The 25081-nt window shown below is 42.1% G+C and overlaps 3 protein-coding genes across 4 annotated transcripts; 2 read left to right on the top strand and 1 right to left on the bottom strand.

Moving 5' to 3' along the window:
* Window positions 1-81: 81 nt before the first annotated feature.
* Window positions 82-10085, top strand: LOC115108258 (ras-related protein Rab-11B). The gene is made up of 5 exons (XM_029632390.2): window positions 82-218; window positions 8005-8200; window positions 8375-8568; window positions 8666-8746; window positions 8879-10085. Exons 1-5 carry the CDS (start codon window positions 179-181, stop codon window positions 9019-9021), a joined length of 654 nt encoding a protein of 217 aa, XP_029488250.2. The 5' UTR covers window positions 82-178; the 3' UTR covers window positions 9022-10085.
* A 1330-nt stretch (window positions 10086-11415) lies between these two features.
* Window positions 11416-19094, top strand: LOC115108256 (E3 ubiquitin-protein ligase MARCHF2). 2 transcript variants are annotated; one of them, XM_029632385.2, is made up of 7 exons: window positions 11416-11669; window positions 13083-13335; window positions 13616-13811; window positions 14429-14638; window positions 15732-15788; window positions 16331-16383; window positions 16564-19094. In XM_029632385.2, the coding sequence occupies exons 2-7, from the start codon at window positions 13160-13162 to the stop codon at window positions 16631-16633; spliced, it is 762 nt and encodes a 253-aa protein (XP_029488245.1). In that variant the 5' UTR covers window positions 11416-11669; window positions 13083-13159; the 3' UTR covers window positions 16634-19094. The 2 variants fall into 2 exon arrangements, with proteins under 2 accessions (XP_029488245.1, XP_064865061.1); XM_065008989.1 differs by having other exon boundaries at window positions 11422-11669; window positions 15732-15898; window positions 16564-16656.
* A 1553-nt stretch (window positions 19095-20647) lies between these two features.
* Window positions 20648-23728, bottom strand: LOC115108255 (ras-related protein Rab-11B-like). Its single transcript, XM_065008990.1, has 5 exons — window positions 23530-23728; window positions 22002-22197; window positions 21634-21827; window positions 21453-21533; window positions 20648-21320 (listed from the first exon to the last, which is right to left on the bottom strand). The coding sequence occupies exons 1-5, from the start codon at window positions 23567-23569 to the stop codon at window positions 21178-21180; spliced, it is 654 nt and encodes a 217-aa protein (XP_064865062.1). The 5' UTR covers window positions 23570-23728; the 3' UTR covers window positions 20648-21177.
* Window positions 23729-25081: the final 1353 nt, after the last annotated feature.

Raw genomic sequence — 25081 nt, 5'->3', positions numbered from 1 at the left:
AAGAAAGGGTATTATTTGTCAATGTATCTATCAATTAACAGAGATGTACCTCTAATTGGTCAAAGCAGTTGTCCCTCAGCTCACTTGCGTATTCCTTCCCGAGACTATTTTACTGCATTTATGAGTCCGGAGACTTTCCTTGGCAGTCTAATATTTTCATAAAGTGGGAATCGTCAAAATGGGAACCCGAGACGACGAATACGACTATCTATTCAAAGGTAAGAGGCGCTCCAGAAGTTTAGTAGTTAGGGGACCATTTACTTGTTTTCTCAGTAGTTGAAGTTCAAAGCAGATGATGACGTCTCCACTGCCTTAATTTACTGCTCAGCCAGCTAACGTTAGCCAAACTAGCTTGCTAACCTGTTAGCAGGCTAGCTAACAAGCGGTTATCTGGCCTAATAAGCATCTCATCACCATTTTTAGTTTGCTAGCTAACGTAAGCTACATATAGACAATGTGGAGAAAAATAGCTATTCGTTATAAACGTTTATAAGATTTAGCTAGTTCTCCTTTATTCTACTGGAGTGGATAGCAAACAGCTAACGTTAACTAGCAAACTATGTAACGTTAGTTTGCTAATGTATGACAATCAGTTGGTATGAGCACAGATATAAATATTTGGTTTTATGTTAGCCAAAGCCACTGGCGATGTGCTAGGCTAGCCATAACAGACTGCAGTATATTGGTACCTACGATGTTAGTATAGCTTGGTCACCACTTGTCTGAAATATGAAGAACCATTATGACTGAACGTCTGTATCCAAGATGTGAAATGTTTTCTCTCACAAGTAACTTTGCCCAAAGGGAGTGAACATTATTTATAATAAGGGTTACATAAAGAAAAACGGACCTTTTGTAAATTAAAATTAATTTGCTTATCTAAACAAGTGACCCCTATACCCAAATTAATAATTAAAAGTGGATTCCAGAGAACATGTTAACCCCTCACTTCTTGGACAGGCCAGAGCCTTAGATATGCACTTTTAGCAACTGTTCGTCTTCCGGTAAGCATCACATGGCAACGCAGGAATTTTGATAGGGCACAGGGCTGTGGACCAGGTTGTGGATTCGCCTACCGCCGTGGACAAGAGTAGGGGTGGAAATATGAAATATTTTACAAGAAAACATTGCATGAACCTGTCATTGTATTTGCAGGTCAGATAAAAAAATATGCCTTCTATAAACATTTCATGCGGTTCCACGTCATTTTAAATATTAGCAGAATATTTTTATTATGAACTGGGTGGTTCGAGCCCTGAATGCTTTTCAGAATCAAAGTTTATTTGTCACGTGCGCTGAATACAACAGGTGTAGTAGACCTTACAGTGAAACGCTTACTTACAGGCTCTAACCAATAGTGCAAAAAAGGTATTAGGTGAACAATAGGTAAGTAAAGAAATAAAACAACAGTAAAAGGACAGTGAAAAAAAACGTAAGGAGGCTATATACAGTAGCGAGGCTACATACAGGCAGGCACTAGTTAGTCGGGCTGATTGAGGTAGTATGTAGATATGGTTAAAGTGACTATGCATATATGATAAACAGAGAGTAACAATAGCGTAAAAGAGGGGGTGGCTGGACACAATGCAGATAGCCCGGTTATAGCGGGGGCACTGGTTGATCGGACCAATTGTGGTAGTATGTACAATGAATGTATAGTTAGTGAGTGTGCATAAATGATAAACGGAGAGTAGCATCAGCGTAAAAGGGAGGGGGGCACACTGCAAATAGTCCAGGTAGCCATTTGTTTACCTGTTCGGGAATCTTATGGCTTGGGGGTAAAAACTGTTGAAGCCTTGTTGTCTTAGACTCGGCACTTTGGTACTGCTTGCCATGCAGTGGTGGAGAGAATAGTCTATGACTGGGGTGGCTGGGGTCTTTGACAATTTTTAGGGCCTTCCTCTGACACCGCCTGGTGTAGAGGTCCTGGATGGCAGGCAGCTTAGCCCCAGTGATGTACTGGGCCATGTGCACTACCCTCTGTAGAGCCTTGCTGTCGGAGGCGGAGCAATTGCCGTACCAGGCAGTAATGCAACCAGTCAGGATGCTCTTTTTGAGGATCTGAGGACCCAAAGGGGGAATAGGCTTTGTTGTGCCCTCTTCACGACTGTCTTGGTATGTTTGGACCATTCTAGATTGTTGGTGATGTGGACACCAAGGAACTTGAAACTCTCAACCTGCTCCACTACAACCCTGTCCTCCTTTTCCTGTAATCCACAATCATCTCCTTCTCCACCATCTCCTGATTTGGCTGACAGCCGTGGTATATCCGACCGTATACCACGGGTATGACAAAGCATTTCTTTTTACGGCTCTAATTACCTTGGTAACCAGTTTATAATAGCAATAAGGCACCTCGGGATTTGTGATATATGGCCAATATACCAAGGCTAAGGGCTGTGTCCAGGAACTCCCGTGTTGCGTCGTGGATAAGAACAGCCCTTAGCCATGGTATATTGGCCATATACCACACCCCTTCGGGCCTTATTGCTTAAATACTTCAGAAATTACAGGCTAAGAATGGACAGAGAGGCCTATTAGTTAATATTATCATATTTCTCCAATGCCAAATCTGTGTTTTGTTTGCAATGAAACTGTCCCTGTTTGCAAATAATTACATCTGAGAAATCATTAGGAATCTGAGCATGTTACTTTCAAAAGTTATGTCTACCTTTTCACCCCAGACAATAGGTCTACCAACTCAGAAAAATGTAAGCTTTAACTGCTGGCTACTGTTCTTCCGTGGCTTAACCCAACGAGAGAAGGTCACAAGTGTTTCTCTAAAAGCTGTCTGGGTTTAAGAATCTACTATTGTACAGAAAGTGAATAGCTTAATCAGTTGATAGTGACAGAATTAGATGACTTCCCAAGCAAAGTCTGTTTTTTTTGTCTCCTCGGCTATAGAAGGTTGGAGCTCAGCCTCAATGTCAAAGAAATTACACAATGATATTTCCATATAAATCGGAGTCACATCTTTCCCTGTATTTTACAGCTTGTTTCTAGCATAAAGCATTGGGGACCAAAGCGCTCTTATAGATCACTTTATATACAGTGCATTCGGAAAGTATTCAGACCTCTTGCCTTTTTCCACATTTTGTTACGTTACAGCAGGTTTTTTATTTTTTATTCTGTGTTTTCCTGGGACCCAAGCTTATGAAAACATGCAACTATTTGTACATTTCATTGCCCGTACGCCTAAAACAAATGCAGTATTGACAAATTACAATAAAATTAAATACCCATATAAATAGCTATTCATGTTTATTTTTCCCCAATAGAAACACTCTCATATATCTGTCTAGGTTGGAACTGTTGCAGTTAAAATACAATAAATCATTTTCATTCTGACCCAGAAAAAACTGACTGATCACATCTCACAGATGTATAACAGAACACACACAGGCTCAGTTTTTGATAGTGCAACCCTAATTAACAGTACAGATGAAAAATTGTCAGGCCGATTGTACATCTTGCTGTAGAAATGTGATCCAGACCGGATCAGAACATCTACTGCTTTCTCAGTCAGACAGGAGAGCGCTTCCTGCTGTAGATGAGCAACCCAGAACTATGAGTGTTTGCCTCAAAATGCATCTTGCTTCAAATCAAATTTTATTGGTTACATACACGTGTTTAGCAGATGTTATTGCGGGTGTAGCGAAATACCTGTTTCTAGCTCCGACAGTGCAGTAATATCTAACAGTTTCACAACATATACCCAATAAACACATCTAAGTAAAGGAATGAAAATAAGAATAGCAATGAGTGGCAAATACTTAAGATACAGTATATACATGAGATGAGTAATGCAAAATATATAAACATTATTAAAGTGACTAGTGTTCCTTTTTATTAAAGTGGCCAATGATTTCAAGTCTATGTATATAGGCAGCAGCCTCTATGTGCAGTTGCTGTACCAGGCAGTGATACAGCCCGACAGGATGCCTTCAATTGTGCATCTGTAAAAGTTTGAGGGTTTTAGTTATTTTATTCAGCCTCCTGAGGTTGAAGAGGTGGTGTTGTGCCTTCTTTACCACACTGTGTGTGTGGGTGGACCGTTTCAGTGATGTGTACGCCGAGGAACTTGAAGCTTTCCACCTTCTCCACTGCGGTCCCATCGATGTGGATAGGGGGGTGCTCCCGCTGCTGTTTCCTGAAGTCCACGATCATCTCCTTTGTTTTGTTGACATGGGGTGAGAGGTTATTTTCCTCCTCCCTGTAGGCTGTCTCATTGTTGGTAATCAAGCCTACTGCTGTTGTGTCTTCTGCAAACTTGATGATTGAGTTGGAGGCGTGTGGCCACACAGTCATGGGTGAACAGAGAGTACTATTTTTGTTTCATCAGACCAGAGGACATTTCTCCAAAAAGTACGATATTTGTCCCCATGTTCAGTTGCAAACTGTAGTCTGGCTTCTTTATGGCGGTTTTGGAGCAGTGGCTTCTTCCTTGCTGAGCGGCCTTTCAGGTTATGTTGATATAGGACTCATTTTTACTGTGGCTATAGTTACTTTTCCTCCAGCATCTTCACAAGGTCCTTTGCTGCTGTTCTGGGATTGATTTGCACATTCTCTTGGAGACAGAACGCGTCTCCTACCTGAGCGGCTGTGTGGTTCCATGGTGTTTATACTTGCGTACTATTGGAAATTGCTCCTAAGGATGAACCAGACTGGCTGATTTATTTTGATTTTCCCATGATGTCAAGCAAAAAGGCACTGAGTTTGAAGGTAGGCCTTGAAATACATCCACAGGTAAACCTCCAATTGACTCAAATTATGTCAATTAGCTTATCAGAAGCTTCTAAAGCCATGACATAATTTTCTGGAATTTTCCAAGCTGTTTGAAGGCACAGTCAACTTAGTGTATGTAAACTTCTGACCCACTGGAATTGTGATACACTGAAATAATCTGTCTAAACAATTGTTGGAAAAATTACTTGTCATGCACAAAGTAGTCCTAACCGACTTGCAAACTATAGTTTGTTAACAAGAAATGTGTAGAGTGGTTGAAAAACGAGTTTAATGATGACTCCAACCTAAGTATTTAAACTTCCAAATTCAACTGTATATCTCTCAGCAAAAAAATAAATGTCCTTCCACTGTTAATTATCAGCAAACTTAACCTCTCTAAGATAGGGGACTCTTGCGTCCCACTTGGCCAAAAGCCAGGGAAAATGCAGTGCGGCAAATTCAAATAAAATGATATAAAAAATCTAACTTTCATTAAATCACACATGTAAGATACTAAATTAAAGCTACACTCGTTGTGAATCCAGCCAACATGTCAGATTTTTAAAAGGCTTTTCGGCGAAAGCATAAGAAGCTATTATCTGATGATAGCACAACAGTAAACAAAGAGAGTAGCATATTGCAACCCTGCAGGCGCTACACAAAACGCAGAAATAAAATATAAAAAATGCCTTACCTTTGACAAGCTTCTTTTGTTGGCACTCCAATATGTCCCATAAACATCACAATTGGTCATTTTGTTCGATGAATTCTGTCCATATATATCCAAAATGTCAATTTATTTGGCGCGTTTGATCCAGAAAGAAACTGCTTCCAATTTGCGCAACGTCACTACAAAATATCTCAAAAGTTTCCTGTAAACTTTGCCAAAACATTTCAAACTACTTTTGTAATACAACTTTAGGTATTTTAAAACGTTAATAAATCGATCAAATTGAAGACGGGTCTATCTGTTTTCAATACAGGAAGACAACAAACCAACGCTACTTTTCAAGTATTGCACAACTCTCAACAGTGTTACCCAGTTCCTAGATGGCCGTACTTCATTGCACAAAGGAATAACCATAACCAAATTCTGGTGACATTTAAGTCATTTAGCAGACGCTCTTATCCAGAGCGACTTACAAATTGGTGCGTTCACCTTAAGACATCCAGTGGAACAGCCACTTTACAATCACTTTTTACACTTTACACATCCAGTGGAAGTGGTAGGAACTGCAAACAAGTACCTAAGGAATATCGTTTCCCAATGAGAACTCACTGAACAGACAGAGACATAAAAAATAAAAATAAATCTGAATGGTTAGTCCTCTGGGTTTTTCCCGCTACATAAGTTCTGTTATACTCACAGACATGATTCAAACAGTTTTATAGACGTCAGAGTGTTTTCTATCCAAATCTACTAATGATATGCATATCTTATATTCTTGGCATGAGTAGCAGGAAGTTGAAATTGGGCACGCTATTTATCCAAAAGTGAAAATGCTGCCCACTATACCTTAAGAAGTTGTATGAACATAAGATTCAACTACTGAGACGTAAACTGAATAAGTTCCACAAACATGTTACTAACAGAAATTGAATAATGTGTCCCTGAACAAAGGGGAGGTCAAAATTTAAAACATTTAAAGTAAGACATTAAGTACTGCAGTATAAGCAACCCTCCTCCTCATGGACTGCACCATATTTGCCAGTTATTGCTGTGATATGTTACCCCACTCTTCCACCAAGGCACCTGCAAGTTCCTGGACATTTCTGGGGGGAATGGCCCTAGCCCTCACCCTCCGATCCAACAGGTCCCAGACGTGCTCAATGAGATTGAGATCCGGGCTCCTCGTTGGCCATGGCAGAACACTGACATTCCTGTCTTGCAGGAAATTACGCACAGAATGAGCATTATGGCTGGTGACATTGTCATGCTGGAGGATCATGTCAGGATGAGTCTGCAGGAAGGGTACCACATGAGGGAGGAGGATGTCTTCCCTGTAACGCACAACGTTGAGATTGCCTGCAATGACAACAAGCTCAGTCCGATGATGCTGTGACACATCGCCCCAGACCATGACGGACCCTCCACATCGATCCCGCTCCAGAGTACAGGCCTTGGTGTAACGATCATTCCTTCAACGATAAACGCGAATCCAACCATCACCCCTGGTGAGACAAAACCGCGACTCGTCATTGAAGAGCACTTTTTGCCAGTCCTGTCTGGTCCAGCGGCGGTGGGTTTGTGCCCATAGGTGATGTTGTTGCCGGGTGATGTCTGTTGAGGACTTACCTTACAACAGGCCTACAAGCCCACAATCCAGGTTCCCTCAGCCTATTGTGGACAGTCTGAGCACTGATGCAGGGATTGTGTGTTCCTGGTGTAACTCGGGCAGTTGCTGTTGCCATCCTGTACCTGTCCCGCAGGTGTGATGTTCGGCTGTACCAACCCTGTGCAGGTGGTGTTACACGTGGTCTGCCACTGCGAGGACGATCAGCTGTCCGTCCAGTCTCCCTGTATGCGTCTCACAGTACAGACATTGCAATTTATTGCCCTGCCACATCTGCAGTGTGTGCCTCCTAGCAGCATGCCTAAGGCACGTTCAGGCAGATGAGCAGGGACCCTGGCTCTCTTTCTTTTGGTGTTTTTCAGAGTCAGTAGAAAGGCCTCTTTAGTGTCCTAGGTTTTCATATCTGTGACCTTAATTGCCTACTGGCTGTATGCTGTTAGTGTCTTAATGACCATTCCACAGTTGCATGTTCATTTAATTGTTTATGGTTCATTGAACAAGCATGGGAAACGGTGTTTAAACCCTTTACAATGAAGATCTGTGAAGTGATTTGGATTTTTATTAATTACCTTTGAAAGATAGGGTCCTGAAAAGGGGACATTTCTTTTTTTGCTGAGTTATATAATCCTAATAAGCAACCAATTCCAAAACATTGAGAAATATTGGAATTTAATCATTTGCAAATTACATGACCCTCCCCTGGACTGAAATTGAAAAAACATGACCCTCTCCTATTTTCCTCCCAGGTAATCATTCTGTAAATGTTGACCCTTCTAAGTATCTGCACCAGTCATTATGACTGTATCTATCATGATAGTGGTTAAATTACTAGCTACCAGGAAAAACATGCTCAGTAGATTTGAGCTTCCATTTAGTCATTGTTGAACAAATATAGCTCTGTACTAGTCATCTCTCAACCCCAATCGTTTCCACTGACATAGTAGCTTGTCATTGCTGTTCCAATATTTTATCATTCTTTTGCCAGTGGTGCTGATCGGAGACTCTGGTGTGGGGAAGAGTAACCTACTGTCCCGTTTCACACGGAATGAGTTCAACCTGGAGAGCAAAAGCACCATCGGTGTGGAATTCGCCACCCGCAGCATCCAGGTGGACGGCAAGATGATAAAGGCCCAGATCTGGGATACAGCTGGACAGGAGCGCTACAGAGCCATCACCTCAGCGTGAGTGGAGGAGGGAGCTCACTGCTCAATAATATCAAGGACGCTCGTCTTGCTGTAGCCTGCCCTTTATGGAACTAGCATATTTTGATAGTACTGAAACCATTCTGTGAAATCTTTCTCTATCTTAGTCTCACAACCTATGACCTCCTATCCTCCCTGCTCTGTTCCAATCAGGTACTACCGGGGGGCGGTGGGGGCTCTCCTAGTGTACGACATTGCCAAGCATCTAACCTATGAAAACGTGGAGCGCTGGCTGAAGGAGCTGAGGGATCATGCTGATAACAACATCGTCATCATGCTGGTAGGCAACAAGAGTGACCTGCGCCACCTCAGGGCAGTGCCCACAGACGAGGCTCGCGCCTTCGCAGGTAAACTACAAAAACACAGTAGATGACAGCTCACTCCGGGGACAAAGAAGACACCCCTGTTTGTCTCAACTCAATCTTTTCTCATTTTCTCCCTCAGAAAAAAATACGCTATCATTTATTGAGACCTCAGCTTTGGACTCCACTAATGTAGAAGAGGCGTTCAAGAACATCCTCACAGGTAATGGGCAGGGGCCACTACACAAGGCTATTTACATTAGTTAGTTTCAAGTCAAATTGTTTGATTTCTTACACATGAATGGAATGGCATATTTAATAATGAGTAACTGATTTATTTGTATTTTCTCCACAGAAATCCACCGAATCGTATCACAGAAGCAGATAGCTGACAGATCAGCACATGACGAGTCTCCAGGCAACAATGTAGTGGACATCAGTGTCCCCCCCACCACCGATGGGCAGAAAAACAAACTACCGTGCTGCCAAAGCCTGTGACCCGCAATGGCACCTTCCAACCCCCACCCCTCACTCATCTTTCTTTTGTCCTGGTTGTTGAACTGCTGCGGTCTCTATTCCTCCATGTGTTTTAGAAGTCTCCTAGAAAATCAGACTTTCTAGATAAGTCCTTTCTCCCTTTTTTGTCTGTATGCTATCCTTTTCTAACCTCAAAGCTCATGTCTTTTACCAAGTGATAGGATTTTTGTCTATTTTGAATTCAGGCTCTGATCGTGTGACCCAATCCTGTAGAAGGAATGGTGAGAGATCAGTTTGTCCTGTGCTTCTGGTTGCCTTGCTGCTGTCCTCAGTCCCTGTCCTGAGTGTGGCATGAAAGGAGCAAGAACAGAGACCTGGGGTAGTGACTGACTTGGGATGATATTAAGTGGGGGGCTTTGTTACGCCTATGGTTCAAAAGATGCCAAAGTGTGTCTGTGATCATTTTCAATCTAAAATAATCTAATCTAAATAGTAAATTTGCAGAGACACTTTTGTCAAAATTTGACTTTTTCCAATTGTATCATGCACTTTGTTTCACTATTGTTAGATGCAGCCACTGTGTTCTCTCTGTAATTAGATCATACTATGAATTGATCCAGTAGTCCGACTACAGTTGAAAGCAAACATAAATATGCATATTGTGTCCTGCCAATCATTTCAATGGAACTCACCATGTAAAATCAACAACTAATTCCGAAGGACTAACATCTTTTAAATGACAACACTTAGCTTGCTTGGTTTGAGGGGGGGGGGGGCTGAATTACAGTAACACTCAATATCTAGGGTGGAGGACGTTTTCATTGCTTCACTCTACTCAAACCATTTTGCCTCTAAAATGTAGTTGACAGTGGAATTTTTAAGAAAGGAAGGTTGCTTTTGTATGGTTGGCTATAATGCCTTATGTCTCTCCTTTCTAGTAGATTTGCCTGTATGTAATTTTCTGTCACAGGTCCAACTTTTAAATCAATAAACACGTGTTCATTTGCATTTTCATCAGGTAGCATTGAAATGGAAATAAACCAAATGAATGTCACTTGTTGACAGACATTTTCTTTGAACATCAAGAGTTTTCCTCTCAAGTCTTATAATGCTGAAACATATCCTGCAGAACTTCTAGTGGTGTAGTTAGTTATGTTGAATGTGTGATACAGAAATAGATGTTCACATAACTGCTATCAGTAGGACCAATATCTCAATTGCAACTTTAAATTTACACATTTTGAAGAATTGAATGCAGAAAAATTTAGAGTGCACTGAAATGTTATGGTAGACTTAGTTGAATAAGTTCCAACACGTAACTTCAAAATACTGTACATGCTCACCAGAAGTGTGTTCATTAGATATCATGTGAATTGCAACTACTTTGATATATTGTCAGAATTGTTATTTTACTTTATGCCTGATTACCTTTTGTCATTAATTTCAGTCATTCTGAATAGTTGATTTTATTTTAGAAAAAAAAACGTATTTTCTTAATCAGATATTTCATTATAAGTGCAATCCACTATGTAAATATAAATCGCTTAATTTGTGAACGATTAAACGTGGATAAATACATTGACAAACAAAATGTGTGCTTGCTTCTGGTGTTAATTTACATTATACAAAATAAAGGTGATTTTCTTCCATATGGAAAAATACCTGTAACTTAATCTGTTATATTTCACATTCAAATGGGTGAGATATTGCATTTCTATGTTTAAAATGTTTATATCCTAACAATCGGGAGCTGAATGCCAGCCAACATACAAAAAAATAACGTGGACATCCAGTTGGCGAGAAAAATGATTAGCTATGCTGATCGGAAACGCCGTCCGTATGTGGAGGAGGCTACTGTCAAAGACCGTACAGTATGAAGATCACTGACCACTAAATGAAGTGAGGCATAAACTGCTTCTCCAATAGAAATCCCGGATCACACTTGAGGTCGATGTCATGGTGACTTTGGCTAGCTAGGCGCATGCGTAGATACACGTCATCGGGTCTGACCGCCGTCTCGCGCCGAACTGCGCATGTGCATGCCGTCAAATCAAAGGCACTCCTTCAATATAAAGTTGTGTTTGACGAAAATGAAAACGTGTCAGTTTGTCACTTTCACGAGATTGGAGTAATAACATGTTCAATAACTTTTAAGAAATTGTCTCGAATCTAGGTTGTGCCTTTAGATTTCTAGAAAATTAACTAAGGAATACATTTTAACTTCTCTCACTGATCCCAGATCGCATGGACATTAATTGTCCTTGTCGAGAGCATCAAATCCATGATGCATTGTGGGTAAATTGTGATTGACTGGCTGATCTACAAATATTAATGAGTAGTTATTTTTGATGCAAAGTGATTTGTAGATCAGTCAGTCAGCTGTCGCTTGCAATGTCGAACAAGCTCATTGACTTCTCCAATCCCAAACCCCAGCATGTGTCTGCTTGGTCTGTTTCGCAAGCGTTCCCCGGTAGTCTCGCGATGTTGCGCCTCTGGGTTTAGAAAATCTGTGCTACTGTTGTCTGACAGCTAGACGAGAACTGGCATAGCTAGCTAGATATCTGAAAGGAAATAAAGCAATTCTCAACATTGATAGTTTCTATAGAGGACTATTTTATACATTGACGACCCCACATATCAGCTGTTAAAATGAAAAAAGAAGGAACGCGGTGAGTATTTTTTTCTATGGTCTCTGTCGGCTGGCTAGCTAGTAACGTTACAGTAGCTAAGTTAGCGGCTAACAAATAGCTACTATAGTTAGCTAAAATAAAGTTAGCTGGCTCACTAGACCGTTTTCCTAGCAGAAGTCATTAGCTTAATAAATGAACGATACTGTGAACACAATTAAGCCATAATCCATTGTCATGTAGCAATCAGTATGGTTCCTATTCTTTCCTGCTCTAGCCACTGTAGCTAGAGCTAAACACAGCTGGCTGACCAAATTATCCAGCTGTGTCCTTCGGTCTGGTTTTTGTGTCTGTATTTGAGTGTGTGTGTGTGTTCTCGTCGGGATTCGACACTTCAAGCATGATGTAGCTAGCTAGCGTTCTAAATATGTTTGTTTGCAGTAACCACATTGATTAATCACCATCAAATCAAGATTATATGTTTTCCTGATATCTAACGTTAACGTTACAACACATAATGATTGGTAGACTTGATGATACTCTGTCATTTTGGAGAGACCAGGGAATGTCTAGCCACCCCCTGATATTTTGATATTCTGCTATCTGAGGGCTCCGGAGTGTGCGCAGCGATCTAAGGCACTGCATTTCTGTGCTAGAGGCGTCACTACAGACCCTTGTTCGATCCCGGGCTGTATCACGATCGGGAGTCTCATAGGGTGGCGCACAATTGGCCCAGCGTCCTCCAGGTTAGGGGAGAGTTTTTCCGGGTTAGGCCGTCATTGTAAAATAAGAATTTGTTCTTAACTGACTCACCTAGTTAAATGTTAAATAAAAACATATCTGAATAGATAATGGTGTCTATATTGTATTTTGAGGGTCAAATAAGAATGCTTTGGCTTTGATCAAAGGTTTTCATTTAAATGGTTATCTTTCTAAAGTTATAATTTGGTCATGTCAGTATATTTCCTAGAAGCTGTAAAATGCTGACATCCCATACAGACAGATATATGAATTCAGTGTCTGAGTAGCCAGTTATCTATCTGGGTGAGGATGTCTAGGAGACAGCTTGGCCGGGATAGGCCGTCACTCCCTTGTGCTCATACAGAGATAGCATTTTAGAAGTAGCTGTGTTGTGTTTTGCCAAATTAGCTCAACTGGACTCTGCATTTTGGGGGCAAATAGGCCTACAGTTCAGACAAGAAGATCATTATTTTATTCCCTAATATTTACTACAATATAAATTCTCAGTGTTGTGAAAACATTTGAAGAGACTTTTTCATGTTGTCATCATTTAGGCCTCATACAGCTCAGTGTTCTAATAATGTTGGTCAAAGAAAATTATATTATATTTTAAATCTCACTATTTGTCTCATAATAAGCTCTGTGAAGTAACTAGCACTAGAAGTGTATTGTATGAAGTGAATGAGGTTCTAACTCCTTCTCATCACTCTCCAGCTGTTGGGCCTAACTGCTCTGAGCTGAGTCTGTTCCTCATCAGTCCCTTGACACCTGACCCCCTGGACGGTGTAACCATGACGACAGGGGAGTGTTGCCACCTCCCGGGCTCTCTGTGTGACTGCACTGGCAACGCTGCCCTGTCCAAAAGCGTGGAGGAGTCGGATAACTGCAGATCACAGTATGTCACCCAGGTCACAGCTAAAGATGGACGGCTGCTCTCCACTGTCATCAAACCCGTGAGCACACAGAGGTACTGTGGCTGATAACTCACTTTCAGAGCTGAGCATTTATGAGATGTTTAGGGCTTTTATAACAGGCTGTTCTGGTAGTAATCCTAGTCATATCTGGAACTTGTGAGAGTGTTTGGGAGTATGTGTCTGGAAAGATGTCTCACAGTTAGCCTCCGAATTTATGAGAATTTGCTTAGCTAATAAGCCTGAAATGTTATGTTAGCCCAAGTAATATTCGTCAGGCTGTAGTAAGTAAACCCAGTCTAAGTATCCTGTTCAGGACCTTTCTGTTTCCTCCAGCGATGGGCCAATCTGCCGGATCTGCCATGAGGGGGCCAACAGCGAGGGCCTCCTGTCCCCCTGCGACTGCACAGGGACTCTGGGCACAGTGCACAAGAGCTGCCTGGAGAAGTGGCTCTCCTCCTCCAACACCAGTTACTGTGAGCTGTGCCACACAGAGTTCACAATTGAGCGGAAGCCCAGGTCCCTCACAGAGGTAACAAAGGTCAATGCCTTTAGTGTGTGTGTGTGTGTGTGTGTGTGTGTGTGTGTGTGTGTGTGTGTGTGTGTGTGTGTCACTGCTGCTGCTTGCTTTTGCCTTTGTCAGCATTCCTCTGTCTGCAGTGTGTGTGTGGTTCTGCTTATGCTGTGTCAAAACACATGAGCATGATTCACTCTTTGTCTCTTTCTGCTTGCATAGATTACTCAATGGAAACATTGTGCTTGTAGCTGCAATACTTCCGTGCTGATATAGAATTTTGGGACTTGCTCATGGGTCAACAACATGAAGCAATGTTGGCTTAGTTTGACTTAGTTGTGTATTACTCATGCATATTAAATCCTGAATATGTCAACGGAAATCTAGTTAGGGAGGGATTAGGGATTGTTGTTATTTATTTATTGTAATGTATCATAATGTGTTTGTGTAATGAATGATGTTTGAACCCAGGATGTTTAGCCATTCATCTACCAATGGGTATCTCAATAAACCAAACCCTGAAGAAGAAGAAAAAGCAGCGTGGGTCCCCCAGTGACCATGTTGGGCCTGTAGTGCATGCTCAGTACACTTTATTTCTTTCTCTTTCTTCTCTCCCCTCTCTTCTGTCTTCACAGTGGATGCGGGACCCCGGCCCTCGGAACGAGAAGCGCACGTTGTTCTGTGACATGCTGTGCTTCCTGTTCATCACGCCCCTGGCAGCCATCTCTGGCTGGCTGTGTCTGAGGGGAGCTCAGGACCACCTGCACTTCAACAGCAGACTGGAGGCCGTGGGCCTCATCGCCCTCACCATCGCCCTCTTCACCATTTACGTCCTCTGGACTCTGGTAAGTAAACCCACATCTAGGACCAGCTAGAACTGACCTTAGATCAACATCTCAGCATGCTATATCATGGTTGGGAAACTAGTAGCCTATCTTTGACTAATCACACTTTAAATACTGTGATTGGACAACAAGACCGTCCAAGACAGTCGCACTTAAATTTGATGCGGAATGATTTGTTTTTATGAGTCTTTTGTCATGCCTGTTGCTTCTTAAAAGACTTTGCTTTATAAGACAGAAATGGACTTTGATCGAGTCTGTTTTGTATTTACCAGTTGTAATGTGTTTCAACTCATGAATGTGCTTGGGCAGCAGTTCTCAAACCTTTAGCGTGCCAGTTTGTTTGTTTTTAGCTTTGGAGGAGCATCAATATTCTCTCCTCCTCAACCCCCTTCTCTCCTCCTCAACCCCCTTCTCTCCTCCTCAACCCCCTTCTCTCCTCCTAACCCCCTTCTCTCCTCCTCAACCCCTTCTCTCCTCCTAACCCCCTTCTCTCCTCCTCAACCCCCTTCTCTCCTCCTCAACCCCCTTCTCTCCTCCTAACCCCCTTCTCTCCTCCTCCTAACCCCTTCTCTCCTCCTCAACCCCCTTCTCTCCTCCTAACCCCCTTCTCTCCTCCTCAACCCCCTTCTCTCCTCCTCAACCCCTTCTCTCCTCCTCAACCCCTTCTCTCCTCCTCAACCCCTTCTCTCCTCCTAACCCCTTCTCTCAACCCCTTCTCTCCTCCTAACCCCCTCTCCTCCTCAACCCCCTTCTCTCCTCCTCAACCCCCTTCTCTCCTCCTCAACCCCCTTCTCTCCTCCTAACCCCCTTCTCTCCTCCTCAACCCCCTTCTCTCCTCCTAACCCCCTTCTCTCCTCCTCAACCCCTTCTCTCCTCCTCAACCCCTTCTCTCCTCCTCAACCCCCTTCTCTCCTCCTCAACCCCCTTCTCTCCTCCTAACCCCCTTCTCTCCTCCTCAACCCCCTTCTCTCCTCCTCAACCCCTTCTCTCCTCCTCAACCCCTTCTCTCCTCCTCAACCCCTTCTCTCCTCCTCAACCCCTTCTCTCCTCCTCAACCCCCTTCTCTCCTCATCAACCCCCTTCTCCCCTGCAGGTATCATTCCGCTACCACTGTCAGCTCTACTCTGAGTGGAGACGAACCAACCAGAAGGTACGCCTGCTCCTTCCAGACGCGAAGGGTGGGCATTCTAGCCAGCATTCCTTGCTCTCCACGAAGCTGCTGAAAAAGACAGCTGACGAGACCATAGTATGAGGTCAAAGGTGGGAAAATTGATGTTGGGGTTCTTCTTCATGTGCTGGAGGTTTGTGGCAAAAAAACACAAGTCTCCAACCAGAGCCCAAGCACTTGTGGAAGCAGATTTTTTTATTTTTCTGTTTAAATCCTTTTTATCTACGTGTATCATCATCAGCATTTCATTTTACACCTCTCTTTTTAACTTAGTCGTGTTATAGCATCTACTGGCGTTTTTTTTATATTGATCAGGTAATGAAAGTAGTATGATAGAGGTCATTGAGTACCGTGCAGTATAGTGTTTTGTGAAGGTTTGGAAATGGGCAGTTGATTGGAGGGTACTCCACTGGGCCCTGCAAGAAGATGAGAAAGGATTGGACTGATGCTCAGTGGAGATGGCTGCTGAAGCTTTAAAACCAAACCCTAGCGTTTAAGTGAACATTTACTCTCTTTATTTTCAGTTCTCCACATCCGACTATAAAAGTGAGGCATGGATCGTTGATGCTGATCTAAGGCGATTCATCCAGCAGTTGATTCCCTAACCACTGAGTGCAGAAGTGAGAAGTTTTGACTCTGGTTCACCAGCCACAGGCTATTCCACTGGGGGATTATATATGCTCATGCCATTTTAATACGCAATTCAGTTGACACCCTTCAATTTACCTCCCATCTGTTTTCCCCTTGGTGTGAGCAGGAATGTTGTTCGTGAAGATGGAGATTGTGCAATAAAACACAGTGGATGCGGTTGTTCTCGCAGTATGTGAGGAGACTGCTCCCAACACGCACAGTTTTGCATGCATGTGATGCACTGTTTATTTTTTTGTTTGGGGGGGGGGGGGTGTATTGTTTTTTTGTTTTTTTACATTGGGGGATTTAAAGATCGGTTGTTCGAGCTTCCTTTGATTTAGTGTTGCTAGTTTGTATGTTGGTCAAGGTTTCCTCCCTGGGAGTATAGAGGTCTCATACTATCAGCACTTAATCGAAAAAACTGTGCAAATAGAGTGAGCTGATCTATGTACAGTAGGTCTAGATGCCACTGATGATGAAATGCCTTTATGGAAATGTGTATTCCACAAACATGAAGTTCAAACTTTTTGTGGTTGAGGGAAAGTAAGGCTTACCTTTCCAGTATCGCATGGTCAAGGTCAGACTTACAGGAAATCAACAGTACATTGCTCTCCTATGACGAGATTCCAATGAAAAGCTTTTAGTTAGTGTGTTTTTTGTATTGGTGTGTTTTCTTTTTGTGTAGTCACGTAACAATAGCTAGTAATCGCATCCAGAAAGAGCGTAGATTGGTTGGTTGATGTTACTTCGGGTTTTGTGGAAGTTGTATTCCCTCCGATATGCAGTTGACCAGACTCTGACGCCTACACTCAGACCTACCTACAGACTGTACCTTGACAGTAGAACCCAGTGTCTGGTTCTAGACTGTTATGGGTTTTGTTGTTCTCCATCTACCACAACTTTAAAACATATGAGGTGACCTCTGGATGAGAGCGAGATGTGCAGAAACAGCATAGGTCTTTGTGTGGGTTTTGTGCATTTGATTTCTTCCCTGTACACTGTATGGTCCTTTCAGACATCCCTCTGTCTTAGCAAAGCTTCATTTCCACATATTTCTATATGTATTTGTATGTATTGTTAATCATAGTGTCCTTGGTTGACCATACAAGTATTGACCCTGAATCTTAAAAGCTGTTAACAGGCCTAAAGAGAGGAGGATTAATGCAAATATCCTCCTCAGTAGGGGAAGCTCACGTTATGGTGCACAGAAGCCAAAAACCTAGGCCTAGATCTGTCACTCTTTTGTATTTTCTATGATAGTTGAATTTGTTTCAACCCCTTCATAGCAATCATGCTCCTATCTATTGCTCATCTGTAGGGGCAGGTTCAACTCTTCCGGTACCTGAGGGTTGATCACCTGAAGGGCTTTGCGGTGGAACAGCTATGCACTGGAAAGGTTTCTTTATGCAGCTGTAAGAACCCTGGTTGTGGGAGTGGCATTCTGAAAATCAGATTAAACTTGATCTACAGTAAACAAAGTAGGAAGTCATCCTCAGCATAGACGGACACTAGTCAGCCCAGTTCAGTTCCGTGTAGTGTTCTGTTGGGAGACCCATTCTGAAAATCGATAGAAATGTTTTTGTTGTTGTGAAGTGGCGATTGTCACTCTGAAGGAATCCTCATCTGGTGTTAAATGGTAGATAACGTTGTGCAATAGTAATACTAGAGCTTAGTATGAGGTTATTTTCCTCCGTGTGTGTGTGTGGGGTGGGGTGGAACCGTGTTGAGGATCTTTCAGGGTGGAGAGAGTTCTTATCTGTGTCGTCAGCGATGGGCCACTGCCCGTGTCACATGCTGTCTCTGATTGGTGAGTTCGCCTCCAGCTGACGTGTTGGGAGCTATGGAGACTTTGCAATGTAGGGTGTAGTTACAGCAAGTGTGCAATTAGATCACTTTACAATGCAATTCTTACCTATAACCTTAACAATACGTAATGAAAGCAGAAATATAATGTAGAAGTAAGTGCATGTGAAGGATCATAGCAGTTCGCTCACTTGTGCAGGCTGAGAAGGTCACGATAGGATGTTGGATTTTTCTATGCGAGTCTTGAGTTGCCTAGAATGTGCTCAGAGACCTTAAACTCCAGTGTTATAACCGCTAATTCAAACAGTTCCTTCTCTCCAAAGAAGCATTGATTCTTGTGTTTTATACCAGTATATCAAACGGCACTTTCACAAAACTATAATGGAAATGAATACAGTGTGGTTGTTTATATCATCTCCCAATACAGACTTTGAAAGGGATTTAAAAGTGTTACTGATATTGTACAATTTTCCCAGTTTCTGGTGTTTGGATATTGCTCCTCTGATTTTGTTTTTGATTTGAAGATGAAACCAAGGGTCCAGGGCATTGTCATGCTCGTATGTAAAAGGAGCAACATACCAGCTTTGTAGCCTTGTTTTTGTTAATGTTTTAATCTCGTGTTCATTTTACCACAGTTTTTAATATATTCATGTGTATCATTTGTAATTTTGTTTCAATTATTCACTAAGCACAGGATTTGTATCAATCTTATTACACTATAGTATTTCAAAACATGTTTATGTTGTGCAATGTAAAAAAAGAAAGATGTCTTCACCGATATATGTTGGTGCTTGCAATCAGCCAAGAAAATTGTGCAAAGCAAATTTAAAAATGAAGCAACAGAATGGATAAACATCAATGACTCCTTTTGTCTTCTTAATGATGTGGACACTTGCATGTACTACACAGGCCTCTTATTTGATGTTATTTCCGACTTTACGGTTATCTGCATCAGTTAACACATTCAGTCCAAAATGGAATTGTTTGCAAAATGTTGGTTGAACTGTCATCTTCCTTGATCACATTCATGCAAATATTGTGTGGACTATCCTAGGTCACATTACTCTTGATAGAGGTTTTGCACTTTTTGTTCACATGGAAAATTTAGAATTTGTTTGGTATCCAGTGCTCTGGTTTCCAGTCACTCTCAGTTCAACAAGAGGGTCAACATATCAACAAAATGTCCCATGTCATGTGTTGAAGTTTGTTCACTTACTAGTTACATTCTAAACTTACTCTGAACAGAAATATAAACATGTAAAGTGTTGGTTTCATGAACTGAAATACAAAATCCAAATGCACAAAAAGCATTTCTCCTTTGCCAAGATAATTGATCCACCTGACAGGTGTGGCATATCAAGAAGCTGATTAAACAGCATCATTACGCAGGTGCAACTTGTGCTGGGAACAATAAACGGCCACAGTTTTGTCACACAACACAGATGTCTCAAGTTTTGAGGGAGTATGCAATTGGCATGCGGACTGCAGGAATGTCCACTAGAGCTGCTGTCAGAATCTGTTCATTTCTCTACCATAAGCTGCCTCCAACGTCATTTTAGAGAATTTGGCAGTATGTCCAACCGGCCTTACAATCATAGACCACGTTCAGCTACGTCAGCCAAGGACATCCACATCCGGCTTCTTCACCTGCGGGATCATCTGAGACCAGCCACCCAGACAGCTGATGAAACAGGAGTATTTATGTCTGTAATAAGGCACTTTTGTGGGGGAAAACAAATTCTGCTTGGCTTGGCTTGGGCGTATGCCCATCCATGGCTGCTCTCATGCCCAGTCATGTGAAAACCATAGATTAGGGCCTAATGAATTTATTTCAATTGACTGATGTCCTTATATATGTAACATAGTAAAATTATTGAAATTGTTGCACGTTGCATTTATATTTTTGTTCAGTATATTAAACTAATCTCCATCTAAGGCTCTTTTCTAATCCATCCTCCTAAAATAGACCGCCAAAGATGAGAGGGTCATGTCATTCAATAATTCAATTCTGTTTTCCACTACTGGCTTACACAGAGGTCAACAACTGATGAAATGTTTAATTGAATCCCTGTGAACAGTTAGTTCCTGGATCTACCTCCCATGCAATGCCTGGCAGATAGGCCTATAAGGGGCTTAGAATAGACGCGGGTCTAATATTTTTATATTGACACCACTGGGATATCTCTAATGGGGTGTGGAGCTGTCCTAGATCAGAGGAACAGGACTGGGCCTGGAGAAACAGAAACAACCTCCTGTAGACCCCTGCCTCCATAAGGACAGACAGACACACAGGACAAGACAGCTCACATAGTCTACCCACATACATCTGAAGTTGAGCATTTTGAATTCCAGTACTGTACAGCGCACTGATAAGGGTTGCACATGTTAAAGATAAATGACTTACGTACTACTTTGTCATTTAGTTTATTGTAAAGTCTTACAGTGCTTATTGAAAAGAAAACAATGAAAAGGTGAGACAAATATTTTTGAATAAATATACAATGAAGGTCTTTTCTGGACGAAATGCATATACCAATGTAATAATACTGCCTTATTCAAGAGAAACTGTGAGTGGCTATATACACAGCACCATCTAGTGGTCATTGTTCAAATCTCAAGAGTCCAAAACACTACAGCACTTCAAATCCAGCTCATCTCATTTCACAGACAACTGTCCTGTTGCTACACTGCAGGAACCTCAATGTTGAACCCATGAATAACTGAAAAAGTGACAGGAAGGCTTTTTAAAGTTTCACAATAATGGCAGAAGAGCATATGTGAGTTCACAAGTAATAAAAAGTAAGTTTTGTATACAGGGAGGGGGGAGTAGGGCGTCGCCACATATGGTAACAAAGACAGAATGGGCGGTACAGGATAAGACAGTGTGATGGTGGAAGTGGAGGGGGGTGGGGAAAGGGGGTCAGAGGAGTGCTGAGGGTCACAGGCTTTGGCAGCACGGTAGTTTGTTTTTCTGCCCATCGGTGGTGGGGGGGACACTGATGTCCACTACATTGTTGCCTGGAGACTCGTCATGTGCTGATCTGTCAGCTATCTGCTTCTGTGATACGATTCGGTGGATTTCTGTGGAGAAAATACAAATAAATCAGTTACTCATTATTAAATATGCCATTCCATTCATGTGTAAGAAATCAAACAATTTGACTTGAAACTAACTAATGTAAATAGCCTTGTGTAGTGGCCCCTGCCCATTACCTGTGAGGATGTTCTTGAACGCCTCTTCTACATTAGTGGAGTCCAAAGCTGAGGTCTCAATAAATGATAGCGTATTCTTTTCTAAGGGAGAAAAAGAGAAAAGATTGAGTTGAGACAAACAGGGGTGTCTTCTTTGTCCCCGGAGTGAGCTGTCATCTACTCCAGTGAGTTTGTAGTTTACCTGCGAAGGCGCGAGCCTCGTCTGTGGGCACTGCCCTGAGGTGGCGCAGGTCACTCTTGTTGCCTACCAGCATGATGACGATGTTGTTATCAGCATGATCCCTCAGCTCCTTCAGCCAGCGCTCCACGTTTTCATAGGTTAGATGCTTGGCAATGTCGTACACTAGGAGAGCCCCCACCGCCCCCCGGTAGTACCTGATTGGAACAGAGCAGGGAGGATAGGAGGTCATAGGTTGTGAGACTAAGATAGAGAAAGATTTCACAGAATGGTTTCAGTACTATCAAAATATGCTAGTTCCATAAAGGGCAGGCTACAGCAAGACGGGCGTCCTTAATATTATTGAGCAGTGAGCTCCCTCCTCCACTCACGCTGAGGTGATGGCTCTGTAGCGCTCCTGTCCAGCTGTATCCCAGATCTGGGCCTTTATCATCTTGCCGTCCACCTGGATGCTGCGGGTGGCGAATTCCACACCGATGGTGCTTTTGCTCTCCAGGTTGAACTCATTCCGTGTGAAACGGGACAGTAGGTTACTCTTCCCCACACCAGAGTCTCCGATCAGCACCACTGGCAACAAAACACACATTTAATACCGAAATGACAGGCTGCTGCTGTATGTTCAGTAATCTGGAAAATGTTAGACCACATAACAGATCATATACAGTAAACCAATTACCAAAACCAAGTAGGCCAAGTGGATTACTTAGGAAAATGGTCATAATCAAATGGATCTGTGCATGTCTGACTTCTTTGAATGCTTTGGAAAGACAATATGTTCATTGATTGAATACTGCTGTTTGCATGGCCTTGCCAAGATGACAAAAACAACAGAAAAGCATTCTTAACAGAAATAAAGTGGTTAAATAAGTATAAAGCGCTGCTCTGTCTCTTTAGTGGAGGAAAACGTTGTGAACTTTGTCCTTCTGAAGTCATGCTGCAGGAAGCTGAGAACCTGTTCCTACTGGGAAACCTGAGTTGACACTTTCAGAGGGCCTCTCTTCCTTTCCTGTCTTCTCCAGTGATTCGCCCACTGAATCAATTGGAAATCCTCTGTTCTCACTCTGTCCCTTTTATATCACATTTTATATTATCATGTTTTAAGTGTCATTTGGAATGTATCATTTTGAATATTGCTGTATACCACACTAGATTGATAACGGATGTGGTGTGCTTCTGTGGGATTGAAACATCTAACAGTAACTCATCAGTAGGGTAATAAATGGGTATCAGTAAGATTTTGACAAATGTGGTTTCTTGTGCCAGGGACTTCCTTCCTGCTCATTATCCCATTCTTGTCTGATACAATTAAATGGGCAGTCCATTATCAGGGATGGTCATGTTCAGCTTCATCGCATACTGTCAGTCACATTATAATGTAAGCAAACTGTTTATGGGATGAACAAATATAACAGTATTTATATTAGGCATATTCTGTATGGGTATTACCTATAAGTTACATATACAACGAATAAAAAAATTACAATGACTTAATGAATCACCCATTTCAGGTTTGACCTTTGGTACACTTTGTGAAAAGAATCCTAGCTATGATTTGTATTTTTAGAAATCTGCATGTTGCTGGCCAGCACCTTTGAGTATGACGATGGTGTTATAAAGGAACGAGACCTGAGAAAACCTCTGTCGTTAGACGAGTTAGAGATGTGCATTTGTCAACACAATGCGACAAACTAAGAATTAGCAAGCCACCAGATCAGATGGAGGCTTGCTAAATCTATCTGGACATTCTAAAACAATCTGTTAAAATAAAATACATTGTGGGTGCTACCTCTAACGGCACCTACGTAATTGACCAAATCAGACTAATTATATTTGTTGTAGCTACCACAAAAGGCAGCTAGCTACAGCTAGGTGGGTAGAAATGGATGACAGTTAGTTTACCTTTGAACAAGAAATCGTACTCATCATCTCTGTTACCCATGTCTTTAAAATCGTCTTGATTCCAATTTAATTGCGATATATTCCTGATCTAGCGTTTCAGCTGTTGGTTGTAGTGTTTGCTCGTCCCTTTTTTCCCCTGTAATCCAATGAGCGAGACAATGCCTTGGCTGTCAGTCTCCAACCGAACGCAGGAAGAGGGGATCTTCCTGGCTCTGCAGAAGGGGAGGAGTTCACTGGCGCCAATGTAAACTGTACTACAATGTTCATGGCATTCCATTACAGTAGTAATAGGCCTACATAGCTAGGCTATATCAGTGATAATATCTACAGTTGGTGGTTAAGAATGAGGCTTCTTTTTTAATCTGATGACTCCTGTCAAATGATACTTTATCAAGGGTCTACTCAAATCCTTAAAAAGTTCTACAGCTGCACCATTGAGAGCATCTAGACTGGCTGCAGCATTACTTGTTATGGCAACTGCACCGGTCTCGATCGCATGGCGCTACAGAGGGTGGTGCGGACAGCCTAGTACATCACTGGGGCCGAGCTCCCTGCCATCCAGGACCTCTATATCAGGCTGTGTGAAAGATTGGCCCAGAAAATTGTTAATGATTTCAGCCACTCAAGCCATCGACTGTTCACCCTCGCTTATGAACGGCAAGCTGTACCGGAGCATCAAGTCTGACACCAACAGCCATCTGAACAGCTTCTATCCCAAAGCCATAAGACTGCTAAATAGCTAACAAAATGGCTACAATGACTATCTGCATTGACCCTTCTATGCACACTCACTCTATGCACTCACACACACACACACTCACGTATAACTAACCTTGTGGGGACACACTATTCCCCTTAACCCTATTTTTAATTTTTTATATATGTTTTATTTAACTAGGCAAGTCAGATAAGAACAAATTCTTATTTACAATAATGGCCTACCAAAAGGCAAAAGGATACCAGGACGGGCCTGGGATTGAAAAAAAAATACAATATAAATTTAGGACAAAACACACATCACAACAAGAGAAACACAACTATACATAAAGAGAGACCTAAGATAACAACATAACAAGGCATGGTAGCATCACAAAAACATGGTACAAACATTATTGGGCAAAGACAACAGCACAATGGTCAAGAAGGTAGAGACAACAATACATCATACAAAGCAGCCACAACTGTCAGTAAGAGTGTCCATGGTTGAGTGTTTGAATGAAGAGACTGAGATAAAATTGTCCAGTTTGAGTGTTTCTTGCAGCTCGTTCCAGTTGCTAGCTGCAGCGAACTGAAAAGAGGAGAGACCCAGGGATGTGTGTGCTTTGTGGACCTTTAACAGAATGTGACTGGCAGAACGGGTGTTGTATGTGGAGGATGAGGGCTGCAGTAGATATCTCAGATAGAAAGGAGTGAGGCCTAAGAGGGTTTTATAAATAAGCATCAACCAGTGGGTTTTGAGACGGATATTCAAAGATTACCAGTTTACAGAGGAGTGTACTGATGTGTCCTATAAGGAGCATTGGTGGCAAATCTGATGGCCAAATGGTAAAGA

This window comes from Oncorhynchus nerka, linkage group LG24 (genome assembly GCF_034236695.1).
Source record: "Oncorhynchus nerka isolate Pitt River linkage group LG24, Oner_Uvic_2.0, whole genome shotgun sequence".
NCBI classification, from domain to species: Eukaryota; Metazoa; Chordata; class Actinopteri; order Salmoniformes; family Salmonidae; genus Oncorhynchus; species Oncorhynchus nerka.
The sequence above is the reverse complement of the archived record's forward strand: the minus strand, read 5'-3'. Positions and strand labels throughout refer to the sequence as shown.